The sequence below is a fragment of the Vitis riparia genome, chromosome 5, assembly GCF_004353265.1.
Source record: "Vitis riparia cultivar Riparia Gloire de Montpellier isolate 1030 chromosome 5, EGFV_Vit.rip_1.0, whole genome shotgun sequence".
Lineage (NCBI taxonomy): Eukaryota > Viridiplantae > Streptophyta > Magnoliopsida > Vitales > Vitaceae > Vitis > Vitis riparia.
In genome coordinates, this window is record NC_048435.1 from 17,519,423 (window position 1) to 17,534,083 (window position 14,661).

General features: G+C 30.4%; 1 protein-coding gene across 3 annotated transcripts; it reads right to left on the reverse strand.

Moving 5' to 3' along the window:
- Positions 1-5,366: 5,366 nt before the first annotated feature.
- On the reverse strand, positions 5,367-12,539 carry LOC117913787 (F-box/LRR-repeat protein At3g48880-like). Of its 3 annotated transcripts, none has more exons than XM_034828828.1 (4): positions 12,412-12,539; positions 10,765-11,093; positions 6,163-6,216; positions 5,367-5,772 (listed from the first exon to the last, which is right to left on the reverse strand). In XM_034828828.1, exons 2-4 carry the CDS (start codon positions 11,091-11,093, stop codon positions 5,763-5,765), a joined length of 393 nt encoding a protein of 130 aa, XP_034684719.1. In that variant the 5' UTR covers positions 12,412-12,539; the 3' UTR covers positions 5,367-5,762. The 3 variants fall into 3 exon arrangements, with proteins under 3 accessions (XP_034684719.1, XP_034684718.1, XP_034684717.1); XM_034828827.1 differs by lacking the exon at positions 5,367-5,772 and adding an exon at positions 5,813-5,909; XM_034828826.1 differs by lacking the exon at positions 5,367-5,772 and having other exon boundaries at positions 5,999-7,998.
- Between the last annotated feature and the right edge of the window lie 2,122 nt (positions 12,540-14,661).

The window sequence follows — 14,661 nt, forward strand, 5'->3', positions numbered from 1 at the left end:
CTTCTTAGTCAAGGTTGAACCTCAACCGGTCGAACCCCCAACGGCTAGTTTGACTTTTTTCTTCTATAAAAAGGCTTCAATCTTCATTGTTTCATAAGCAAAACCTTCCCAAATATTTCTTGATTATATTTGAGCCTTTGAAGAGTATTTTTTAGTGCACCATTATTCCAAAACTTGCATATCTTTAGTGTACCGTTCAATCCTAGTTTTTCTTGTATCTTTGAACCTAAAGTTTTATTACTAAGATTTTGAGAGATCATTATTTGTATATCTTTGTGAGGAATTTTCTCAAGTGAGGGGTATCACTTGAGAGGTTGTTCAAGAGAGGGATATCTCTTGAAGAAGTGTAAAGGGTGCTTGGAGCTAAAAGTCCAAGAGGGTGAATTAGAACTATAATCCAATTGTAAAGAGATTGGAAGCTTGGTTGAAGCTTCAAGATAGTGGAACCCTCACTCGGTTAGGAGGTTGAGGAGAGTGGACGTAGGCAAGGAAGTGCCGAACCACTATAAACTCTCGTGTTTGTACTCTCTCTTCCCTAACTCTTTTAAATTATATGCAATTGTGTTTATTTTGTTTATTATATATTTGCATATAATTGTCTCTTATTTTTGCATAGTTTAAATTTGTGAAAAAAAGACCATCACCCTATTTACCCCAGTTTGGAATAGCCCTAAAATTCATAACAACATGCTTTCAATTTCTACTATTGAAATCAAATTAGCACTCAAACCTTAGAAAACCTTTTTTTTGCTTCTAATTCTCTCTCTTGATTCATACCACAACTTTTTCTTTGTTTTTTTCCTCTTTACTTCTCTTTCGCTTTTGATTCAATTTTGTATTTCCTGTTTTTAATTATCTCACACCTTTTTTTTTTCTAGTAGGGAACAAAAAATGGTTCCTTGAATAGTCATAAACCAAAGAGGATAAAAATGGATAGGTAGAAGAAAGCAACTATCTTAGTAGTAGGCAAAAGAGGAAAATGAATCTACTAAGTCCGTAAGTCTTTATTTTCTAAAATTTTTAAATTTTTAGGGATTATGTATTATATATGTTCCAAATTAATGAATTAATAATATATATCACTTATGATTTGTACGATAATGTTCAAAATAAGTTTTCTTACTTCGGTGAAATATTTTATTGATTAAATATATATATATATATAAATTAAGTTATAATATAGTGTAGACATATTAGTCTTCTACTTTGATATTTGTTTTTATTTTATGAATGTTAATTATGGGTGTCAAACATGCAGAATACTTGATGCATGACCATCAATTCAAGATTCTAACCAAAGCCCCTATGGATTGGTTTTGAAAGAAAATGACAACATAATTGTTTGACTTCGAGAATTTACCCATATGATGAGTTCATAAATTGCTGAGGGTTGGCTCTTAATTTGGAGGAATTTTACTAGATGTTCGAAGTTTTAGTTTTTGCATGTAGTTTAATATGTTAAAAACATATTTCAACCTAAGTAAATATTATGATTAGAATATTATATTTTTTTAGTTTAACACTTTATATATTGTCGATAGATACTTAATAGTTTTTGTTAATTGAGGTGAATAGTTTGATTTATGGAACTTAAGTTAATAACTCTTTGTAAATGAATTATAACTATAATTAAATTCAAGTGAACTTTTAGATTCAAAATTTAACTACAATTAAGTCCAAGTAACTATTTTGATTTTGAGAACTTAAATCTATACCTCTTTGTAAATGAAAATCATAATTAAATTCAAATACAATTTTTAATTGAAAATTTAACCATATAGGTAAGCATTCTAATTTTAGAGAACTTAACTTAATGTATTTTTTTTTCTTTTTTTCTTTTTTGCAAATGAAACTTAAATCAACCATAATTTAAGTTGAAGTGAATATTTTGATTGACAACTCTAGTTAACTTCTCCATAAATTATAACTTAACCATAGTTAAATTCAAGTAAATATTTTAATTAAAAACTTAACCCTAATTAAGTTATTTGTGAATGAAACTTCATGATAATTAAGTGAATACTATGATTGAGAACTTAACCTTAATTAAGCTTTTCATAAATGAAACTTAATTATAGTTAAGTAGCTTAGGCAAATATTTTGATTAAGAACTCAACGAGTTTTTTTATTAAAGAAATACAACTATAGTTAAGTTTAGATGAATATTTTGGTTGAGAATTAACTTACCAACAGTTCATGAGATTCCTTGTCATCAAAATCTTTTATACATGATATTCCTTACCATCTTTTGAACTGGTTATATAGATAAAACTTTTCAAATTTTTAGTGGTTTTTTTTTATTAATGTTTTTCATGTCCATTAGCACAAGTCAAAGCCCATTTCTTCTTTTGTTTTTTTTTTTTTCTTCTCTCTCTTTCTTGTTAAGATAAGAAAATAATGTAAAAAAATGTGAGGTGACAATGAGGGAAAGTAATAGTTGGAGGAAACAAAAAAAGGGCAGTGGATTATTTTATTGTCTTTGAAGGAAGGTTAGTTTCACAAATATGACTATTGTTTCAACCATTTTAATCAAATAACTTCTTTTTTTTTTGGCTTTTCTTGAAAAGCAAACATGACCTAACCCTCTCAAGGTGTAGCCCTAATTAAAACTAATATAAATAAGTTAGGACTATTGGAAACAATTTCTATTTTAATTAAATAAAAATAAAATAAATGATTTTTGGTGTAACCATCCATATCTATAGACGTAAGGCATATTTTTGGTGTGATAACTACCCTTAGTTTTCTTTGATGGGAATAAGAGAAAAAGGATAAGGATATGCTGAAATTCTAAAGGAATAAGGGTCCCTAGATTATAAGAATAGGCCTATAAGTTTTCATTAGTGTATGGGCATAAGGTCTTTAAAGGATTAGCCAACGAATCCTTATTTTGTATGAATTGGATTGTCATGAATATAGGTACAATCTTGGACTTTTATTTTATTACTTACAATTATGGAGATTATTCTAACAAGGACACAATATCTTTCTTCTTTCATTTTCTCTACCACCTAATACCAATATAAAAAATCTTCAAATGTGATCTTTCTTTAAATTATGTGTTCCTGTGAATTGTTTTTTTACTTTTTAAATAAATATATTTCAAACCAAGCAACACTTAAACAACAAATTTATTAATTTTTAAAAACGATTTGAAACTCGAAAACTAATTCAATTAGTATTAGAAAGTGATAGAACTTAAAAACAATCAAATTAAGGCTAAAAAGTCAAAAACAAATTCATTTTGAATGATTTTGCTAGTTTTTTCTTTACATACAATTATAATTTCATTAATTTTTTTATTGGATAAATAAATTTTAAATTAGGCAAAACTTAGAATAAATGTGCCAATGGAAGCGTCAATGTAAACTTATTAAAGGAATAACATAAAAATAAAACAAACCATATAAAAGGTACATTAGGTTTTAACATAGTTTGCCTAATCATGCCTGCTTTCACTTATGAGAAAGGACATTCCATTATATGATAAAGAATATTATAGAGGACAAAAAAATAAATACTACTATTGATCCCTTTGTATCTTCACCCTGAACTATGAGCTCTTTTGTTTCACTATGTGTTTTTTTTTCTTCCTCATATCTACATCTTAGTGAGTCCTCTTACCTTACTGGATGTCTCTAGCTCTTTTTCACATCTCTATCTCATCTCTCTCTCATAACTTTTTCCCCTTTACCTAAAATATTTATAGAGATATTCTCACTAGCTTTTTTTTTATTCTATAAGGAATCTAATAACAATCACATATAAAGTTAGAAAATACTATGTATAATATTCTTTTTACAAAAATAAAAAATAAAAAATTGGAATTTGAGACACCTTCCCAACAATCTCCACTATATTAAATTCAATTCATGCAATCTTCCATCTTTCTATGATTTACCATTTCCTTGTGCGCGTTGCTTTCCTCATGTGCCACTGTTCCCTTCATGCACTACATTTCTGTCACACGCCACAATCTTCTCATTTCTTGTATTATTAATGATAGAAAAATTTAGCCCACCTTCAATTAAAATTCTTTTTGTAATTTTCTTTTGTGCTCTAATCTCTTTACTTTTCCTGAAATCTTTAAATAAGAATCTTCAGGACATCTTCAATCAAAGTTTTTCACCAAGGCTCTCCTAGACATCTTTAACTAAAGCTCTAACACCACTTGTTGTGTCAATGTAAACATATTAAAGGAAGAATACAAAAATAAAGCAAGCCACACAAAAGTACACAAGGTTTTAATGGGATTTAACCAATCATGCCTACCTCCATCGATGGGAGAGAACATTTCATTATAGAAAATATTATGGAGAATAGAAAAATAGATACAAGTGTTAGGTCCCTTTGTATCTCTATCCTAAATCACGTACCATTTTACTTCACTAGGTATCTTTTTCTTCCTCACATCTACACCTTAGTGAGCTCTTTTGCTTTATCAAGTGTCTCTTACTCTCACATCTCTATCCCATCTCTCTCTCACAACTTTTTCCCCCTCATAATCTATTAATTGAAATCCTACTTATAAGTGGTATTCTATCTCCGTTTAAATAATTTTTACTACATTTCCATCATCACTTAGATTATACAAACATTAGAATGAATAAGAAAATAAATGAGATGTTCATTCTCACTTTTCAATCACGCATACCAAACATAATAGGCATTGGATTAGAAGCCATAAAAAATATATAATTTGAAGATAACAAGATTTTTCAAAGAGGAAAAAAAAATACCAATTTTGTTTTATTGTTTAATTAAGAGAAAAATAGAATGAGAAAATGGGTAAAATATGACTACAATTAAGAATAATTTATTCAATCAAACTTAACTATTTTTATCTCTTTCTTATAAAGTGATTGATACATCAACTTAATGATTTAATATGACTTAATAACTTTCTAATTCATTGATTAAATTAAGTATGCTTGGTAAAATAACTTGATAGCATAACTTAAAATAAAAAATAACTTTAAGTATTAAATTAAATAATTAATTTATTTTTAATTTCAAATATTTTTTTCATTATTTATTAATGTCTAATAAGAATATATTCTACAACTATGAGTTTACATTTACAACTCATTTTACATTCACAACTCATTTTTTATAATAAATATTTTTGTAAGTAACTCAGCATCTACAATACTTCTAATTAAATATTTAACAAATAAATTTTTTACTTATTATTAACGAAAACACAAATATTAGTTAAAAGTAATGAGTAAATATGTCAATTCGTGTAGAATAAATTTTAAATTAATTTTATCAAACAATCTTAATACTCAAAGTAAAAAATAAATAATAAATTTTAAATCAACAATTTAAAATAAAACCAAGGTATAAGAATAACAACTGACTCATAGCACAAACAAATAGGATCCAAAGGTGTACACATGATACACCTGATTGATCCGCAAAGTATATTTTGCTTACTATAACGGGACCCACAATGCTATCACGAGTTCAGCAATAGTTTGAACAACAAATAGTTTACTCACACCTTCGTAATCCAATCCCCAAAGAGAAGCAAAGAAATACCTTCACAAAGATTGGGGAGGAGAAAAAAGGGCGAGATAAAAGGTTTAATAATTTACCAAGCAGAGAAGGCCAAAGGTTGATCTCACAGCAACCAAGAGTTAACAGAAGAACCAAAGAGCATTATTTAATCAGAGGCAGCAATGATCATTTTTAGAATCAATCATCTTCTCGAAAACAATAATGATTGTGTCCAAGATGCCTGTTTTCTAAAAGGGCTCTTAATGACTCCTGATGAATGAGATGATAATCTATCAGAACTGTATCTTTGCCCTTTCTTGGCAGATTACCAGGTCCAAGAATGAAAGCAAGAATAACTCATTTGGATGCATACAGAGTGCAAGTGTTTGATACCACAAAGTTCAAACCTAAACACAATCATGAATGTTAATGACATTGGAATGCATGGGTCGCATAAAAATCGATAGCAGTTGCATAAAGAATGAAGCAGTTGATATGGTACAATTCTGTTATTCTTCCTCTATGCAATAATAGAAGCCAACGTCGTATATGCAACAGTGAAACCATGCCACTGAAAATTTTGAGAGAGTGCTTCTAAAATGCAAGTCAATTACAACCATTATTAATGTTAATGAGATTTAGAATTATATTGATCCTTACGAATGCTTTGCCAGAAGTGCTGAGCTCTCCACCAATATCAGAGACTGGAAGGCCCTGTTTGGGAAGGATAAGACTGAAATACGTAAGCAACGGCACATGGAAAGATATGCAATTATCATTGAATACATTTTCCATGGATGGAGCAATACACAGCATGACTGAAAAGAGACCTACCTTTTGCACTCATCCAAATGTATAGTAATAATCAACATGGATAACCTAATGAAATACTCGAAGATTACAGCAAATATATAAATGCATAAGGATGATATGGTTCATAGAACCAAGGGAGAAATAGTCTTTGAGAAAGAAGGAATTGTTATCTCAATAACATGTCCTTGTGATGGTAAGCCATTCCCAGCATCTTCACAAGCTTAGCTGATCTCCTCCTCCATGCTTAAAATAGTGACAGAAGAAATATAAGCAGGTGTAGTGGTTGACATCATTTTAGATGTAAAATAAGGCTTAGTAAGCGACAAAAAACCTAAAGAATCAAGAATTATGAAATGTTTAACCTCCTTGGATAAAAAAGGAGAAAAGCTAAAACATAACATTGTACAAAAAAAGCAAGCAAAGAGGGCAGATGACAATGCTTGGGTTTATTTATTATACTGAAACATAATAATCCAAGGAAATATAAGATCTTATTTGGCTTACCAAGTCCAATCTCACCTTCAATATTCCATCTTTCAGGTATTTTCAGTCAAGGTTGTGAACTCCTAAATAAAGATTTATATCCAAACAACCCATAACACAAATTTCTATGATTTATTGTGCCTTTTATCTTCTTAAGTTTGACATATACAGTTAGCAATCAAGAGAAACATGTTTCCAGAAGATATGAGTTCACTACAAACTATTAATTTGTGAAGAGAATTGGGAACCTTCATTTGGTAATTTGAAGGATCCACATACTACACATACTAATAGAAGAACAGAGGATTCCATGACTGATCATAAACAAATTCCACTGAAAACATAACAAACTTTTTATGATTCAGAAATGGGCACTCAAACTGCCATTAAATCTATATATATTCATAGATTTTGAGAACAAGGCTTTATCATGGAAAAAACCATTAACCTCCCTTAACATTTGGTGAAATTAAGAAAACATCCCTGACTTTTGAAATGAAATGCTAACCTCTAATGAGATTTTTCAGATCTAATAAATAATGAAAGTGACACAAATAACTCTCAAATAGATGAATATGACATCCAATTGAATATAAATATATTTTATAAGTAATATTAAAAAAATGTATTTTCATCTCAACATATATGTGAATACATAAAATAAACTTAAAATATCAACTCAAGGTTAACAACTCCAACTAAATTCAACCAACCAAATTCTAATAGTAATCATAACCACAATCAGAATCATAAGAACAGTAGTACTCGTCATGCCAAATAGAAAGAGTAGAACCCCCAAGCTTGAATGCATTAATATGCGAGGCAAGATTCAATAATTCGTCATCACCCTCAAAACCTATACAGTCCCTAATGTCTAAAAGCTCAAGTTTATTGCAACCTTGCAATATCATCACCAGACTCTTCCGCTCAATGAATGTTCCCCTTAAAATCAAGTACTTAATGTTAGGCAGTGACACAATGGCTGACACTTCATTTTCCCAAACTTCAGAGTCAATAACACTTAGCCCAAAAAAGTTCTTGCAATGGCAGCTGATTTGGTGTAGGATTTCTTCCAAGTTAGGGGGTCTTTCAAGTCTCAACTGTTCTAGATTTCTCCACTTGCTTATTAATTCTGGAATAATGGATGATTCTCTCTTAAGTAGATCACTGGGCAGCTCCAAAACTTTCAGTGCAGGACACCTGAAAACAACAATTCATTACAGAGTTATTTCTAGAATTTCTTCAGTGCAAGGAAGACAAGCTTTAAAGTGATGAATGCTTTCAATAGACAAGTCTTACCTACTTTATTTGAGTACATGACCCTGCCACACAATTTTCATACTTCTTTTTGTCACATTTTCAAAACTTCAAATACTGTTGATAAAATTTGAAGGTTTGACTAAAGAAGTATGGGGAACCATAATAATATATCCTTCTCTAAATGCTTAAATTATGTGATTTGAGTGCCTACACATTGTGAAACTTCTGTTCATTTTCCTCTTTTTTGGCAAAGTGATCATATCTCATTAAACTAGCTAGCTAAGGCATCCATGGAAGGTAATCGGTAGAAAATATATGAAATAAGATGATTCTACTCTTCATTCCTTTTTAGTTAATTAGGTTTTCAGAAACAACACCATTCAAATGTAAATCTATAAAATAATCAAAAACCACTATATGGTGAGTATGGTCCACTGAACAAAATGAAGTAAAAATTACCTCACTGCAATTAGAAAATTCAACCAAATTTACAACAGTGAAATTTTTTTAGAAATTTCTGATACTCAATTGGATGGCTAAACTTTAATCAAATTGATTTAATTTGAAACACTTAAAGAGTTTGCCTATTTGCAAAAGTTCCACAGCAAAATAAGCTTCTTGATATGTAAGATTTTGCCAAATACAAAATAAAGGTCATGGTGTTTTTTTCCCCCTCGAGGAACATGGTTTAAAAAACATGCAACTCAGTATTAATTGTTTTTCATAGGTTGGTTGATACTGGAAAATATCAAACAGCTAAACCAACTTAACCATATGCTGGTTGGTTATCTGGGAGAAGAGATTAAAAAAAAAAAGAAAGGGACCTAACTTTAATTAGTCAAGTCACTTGAGGCACAGAAACAATCCCTAATAGCATATACGGTGAAGAGGATGGTTGACTTAGAAACATGAACTATAAGAGAATGAAGGTTGTGATGTTGAAAAAGAAGTTGCCAGTAATAACATCCGTAAATGAATTTCTAGGAAGATTGTACTTCTGGAAAATAGAGAATCTGTGAGGTTTTGGAACAATTCTTAAATAAAAATGGTAAAAACTTATCATATTGGGAATATTTTCGTTGTGTCTCATATTTATATTGGTTCTAAGAATAGCAATAAAATCCTAAATACCAACAGTGTATTTCATTGGATGTGGAATTTGTAATTTAGTATTGACTTCAAAATATTGGAAATAAAAGGGAAGGGGTCGAGGGGGTGTGGGTGGTGGGTGTTGAAGAAGGATGTAATATTCAATGACAGCAGAAAAACTAATGTAGAAGGTTAAAAGTTAATGTAATACAGTTTCTTTCTACCTCAAAGTAAAATGGAATTGATGTAATCTGTATCAGGATCTCAAATATGTTGTATGACTGTCTTTTATTTTCTCTTTCTTTGCTTTTATTATTAGTCCACTATGTTTGTGTGATATTTAGGTCTAAGACATATTCTATACACAAAGCACAAGGTGGAAAGTTATAATAAGATATATCATCAAGTAAAGAAAATACATGTATCGGATTGCATTTCAAGTATATAAAATGATGGAAAAATAGGGATTTTATATAAAATGAAATATCATTGAAACTTCAACACAGGAATATTTTTACAAAAATTTTAAGCAAAGTATGCATGACCGAACACATTAAGAAAATGAGAAATCAGTTCTTTTAGTTTCTTTTTTTTCCTTCTTTTGATAGGCAATAAAAGAGAATATATTAATAGTACCTTAAAAAGAGCACAACAAAGTACACATGATATATACAACATGTGTTAAAGGACAAAACAAGGAAAGAAAAAACAAAAAACAACCTCACTTCCCTTACATCAAGCACAACCAATCTACAAATCTTATCTTGGATATTGATTGATGGTCTATGTATGGCTTAATCCATTCCAAGAAACTGGCCATAAAAGAGTATTTAATAGCTTGACCTAACCGTTCAGCATCCTCAAATGACCTCCTATTTCTCTCCTTCCAGGGAGTCCAAACATACATAAGGGGGTGACTTCCAAGCTCTCTTCCCCACAAAAGAACCATGCCAATTTAGAACGTTCTCTTTAACTGAGTAGTGAATCACCCATGTCACACCAAACAGAGAGAAGGCTAGTTGCCACAACATACTTGTCATGCCCCACTTTACAGCAGTTGGAATATGTAGCAGATCTCTTCTTGCCATTCTATGGACTTTATGCAGTGAAAGAGAAGGATACATGATATTCCCTTATAAACCTTGCAGTTAGAAGTACACTAGCAGAACTCTTGCTACAATTGGTTAGGGACCTCATGCAGTAACAGAAAAGGATCCATTAATTTGAAATTCTTATATATCTTTTTAGTGAAGTGGCAGTATCATCATAAAATAAATAAATAAATATAAAAAAGAAAAAAGAAAAAAACTCTTCCTGAATTAGTATAACAAGGATGCTTCTAGGACATAGGATCAACAATAGCTTTCTATTAGTCTTTCATATAGAACTCATTCAATTCCCAAAGTGGTTCAACATGGGTAAATAGTAGGATGCAACAGGAAATCATCATCGAATAAAATAAAATTATGCACACACATCATTCAGACTCTTTTTACTTAAATGGAACATGAAGATGGATGAAAAACTAGGCACTTAGCAAAGCATGATGCATAATTAAAAATATCACATATGTAACTGACTTCATATTAGACTTTTTTAGTAATTTAGATGACTTACTCATCAGCAGCATACTCCAATGCCTCTTTTGTGCAGTAATCGGGGAGCACCAAGGCAGTAGCCAATCTATTGCTACGACGAACTATAGAATTTATGAATGAAGTGACAGAGAAGGGTCCAATACTTTGATATACCTCCATGAACCTTTTCATAACCATCTGTTCAAAGTGAGGAAAAACAAGACGCTTCCAGCACACAGGATCGAGGCTCACTTTGTACCACGACTTGCATACATATGGAACTGCAAATAGTAATGAATCCATTTCCACTCTTCCAAGCACATTCACCAAACAGTCCATGTTCAATTCCACCGATTTTTGTTCTTCCATCTGTACAAATGATAAATAAAAAGTCACCTCTATACCATCCATTGACCCGAAAGTTTATATATCAAGTCTACTCACACTAAGGGGTTGTTTGGCAAATCAATTTAATGACTTAGTAACTTAATTTAAATCATTAAGTGAATTAAGTACATTTAGTAAAATAATTTAAAATTAGCATAATTTAACTTAGAGTCCCTTTAAGTCATTAAGTATTAAGTTTTACTGAACACCTTTATTGCTAAGATTTATAAAAAGGCATGCTCATGCAGCTCATGATTAGTAGAGAAGGTGACTAACTGATTTTAAGACATGTCTAAAGCTGTAGAAAAGAGAATCAAAATGAAAATCTTTTCTATTTTCCATTCATCACTGTGCTTGAATTACTTACAATAAGAGGAATGAAAAATTCATTCCTATAGAGTTCCTAGGTATCTATGAGACCTAGTTCAGTAGACTAGCTCATAATTTTCAAAGAGTGGGCAAAGGGTCAACTGGGTTTAACCTCATTTTGGTCATTTATCTACCTGCTATTTTCCAAAAATTCCTACTTGTTATAAGGTTCTTAAAGCCTGAGATAAGATTATAATTTGGTTAATTTCCTAATAAATTGAAACTTAGGCTATGTTTGGTTAGAAAGAAAATAGAAAGGAAAAGCAAAAAAAGAAAAAGCTAAGAAAAATAAAAAAATAAATTTAAATTCAATAAAACAGAAACAGAACATCAAGGACACTCGACACGCTCAAAGAAACCGCAATGAAAAGATTTGAAAGGAAGTTTAAAAAAAACTTTCTGGAAAAGAGAGATTCCCAAAATAAGCTGAAACGGAATGTTTCGCTAAAAGTTGAAAAAGGAAACAGAAATTCAAAAAAATAAAAAAGAAAATAAAACAGAGCATCATAAAAGCGGACAATCACGACAAACAGCAACCTGTAAGAGAACAAATTTAAAACAAAATAGATGGCAGAAGTTGCAGAATAATTTCAAAAGGAAATAATTTAGGCAAGATTGGAAACGAAAAGTTGAAAAAATATCCCAAGAAAAGAAAATTATGAAAAGAACATTATGAAAAGAACTCGACAATTACGATAAAAACAATATTTCAGAAGCAATACTATTTGAAAATAAAATAAAATTGCGAAATATTTTTGAAAAATAAAATTTGCAAAACAATTTTGGAAAGATAAAAGGCTGAAATCCGGAAAAAACAAGAAAAGTAAAAGAACCAATCGAAGTAAGAAGCTTGCAAAAAAATATTCGATAAATCAAAGCTGGAAGACGAAAGAAAAAAACCAGGAAGAAAAAGAATTTGATTTGGACTTACCTTGGATACAGAGGCGGGCTTGAATGGAGGAGAGGCCCTCTGGTAGTCGTTTCACCAATGGAATAGCCATGCCTAGGGTTGTAGCAGCGCATTTATTGAGGTAAGACTGTAAGAGCATTTGACCTGGACTTTTGTTTCTCACACTATTGCACCACCGCCTCACGGATGGGCTTATTATTTATTTCATATCGTGAATACATTTAAATTAAAATAGATGATAATTTTAATATTAAATATATTTTAAGACTACTTATCATAATATTATTATAAAATAATATATAATGCAATTTAAAATGTACATTTATAAAATTTATATTTTTTATCGATTTAAAAGATATTATTATCAAATATAATAAATTATATATATCAATTTTTAAATAAAAATACCTTTAAAATATATTTTTATATAATTTTTTAGAGTTTTCTTAATATTTTCAGAATTTTTATTAATTTTTATATCACCAATATTTTTTTGTTAAAATACATGTTGATATATTTTTTATATATTCGTAAAATTGAAATACCGATATATCCGTAATTATCTATATTTTCATTCTTAATTAATAGTCACACCAACTTTTTAAACGAGTGTAGAACCCCTATTTTTTAAGCCAAGTGTAATGGTTTGGTGTTATTATTTTATTATTACTCTTTTATTTTTATAAGTTGAAACAAAAGGGCATTTCATGAATCACCGGGAGTGGAATTTATTCATTTTTTGAAGTAGGGAAGGGGGACCTCCTCATGCGTGAAAGCAGCTGCATGGGACGCATAGCAAGAGAGGATGGTTGGTCATGGTGGTGGGTGAAGATGATAGATTGGCGGAATGGTGCACAGTGGAGCTGGTAATGGCTTGCTGTAGAAGATAGAAACAGGGGGGTTGGATATAGGGGGATCTGGAGCATAGTCAGCGGGGAGGGAACGAGACAGAGAGGAGAGCAAGCTGTGGAGAATCAGAAGATCCATTCGACCTTATTCTTTTAGGTGGTGTTTGTTTTTTTACTTAATTCTAAATAGAACCTTAATGCTTAATAGTGTTAAATATTATGTTGTTTGTTTTTGTAGTATTTTATTTCTATTAAGTATTAAAAAGTAAAAAAAAATAATGTGTTATTTTTTCTATTTAGAAAAAATTACATATTTTGGCTTTTTCTATTTAGTAAAAAGTTTACAATAAGTTATGAAAAAGTAGAAAAACAAACAATTTAAATTCTAAAACTAAATTGTTTTAAGCAAAAAGCCAAAAAAAACAAACACTACCTTAGTCTAGGTATGATTTCTGCCTTTTTTACTTTTCCCGTTTTGAACCGTTCTTCTCTGTTTTTTGTCATTTGTGGATTCCTTTGACACTTGAAGACTACTCATGCATTTTTATTTTTCGTTTTGGAATGTTCTGAGTATAGATTCATCACTGCATTTGTTTTTTTTTTTGGAGATCATGCCCATGTTTTTTTTTGGTTCCACCGAAACCCCTCCCGTTGACATCTGTGGAGGCAAGACTTAACGGCTTTTTTTTTATATGTATGTACATGCTCTGTTTTCTTCTCATATTTTCAATGTTTTCAGAACCGGACCGGTCATTGAACCGGAAAAGTTACCGGTTCACGGTTCACCGGTCGAACCGGTGGTCGAACCGCGGTCGAACCGGTGACGTCATAAATATATAATTTATATATTATTAAAATTAAAAATAATTATAAAAATTTTAAAATATATATGAATAAATTAAAAATCAATAATATTATTTTATATATTTGATATTATCAAATTAAATGAAATGTATACAATATTTAAATGTGAATATATTAAAAATGAAAAATTTAACTAATTTTATAATTTTTAAAAATATTATATTATTTTTATGTAATATTATAAAAAAATTAAAATCCAATATATATTGTTTTGTTTGGCATATCACATAACAAAACGTGGGTAGCCGAGTGGTGTCTTAGCTTACTTACCAAACCTGAGGTCCCAGCTTCAAATCCTCTTGTTGCATTTGTTAAACCTTTTTGGCTTTTTCATTGATATTATCATATGGAATCCCACATCGGTTTGTGAGAGAAATAAGGGTGCAAAGGATGCCTATAAAAGGCATCCTCATTGAAAGCTGCAGCATGCCAACCTTGTGGGCTCAAGACTGAGCATGCTTAAAGGGTTTGGGTGTGGGCTTTGTCATGCTAAGACATGGCCCAGTATGGTTTTTGGCCTGTAGCTTTTAATTTTTTATACATTGGGCTTGTAAAATGA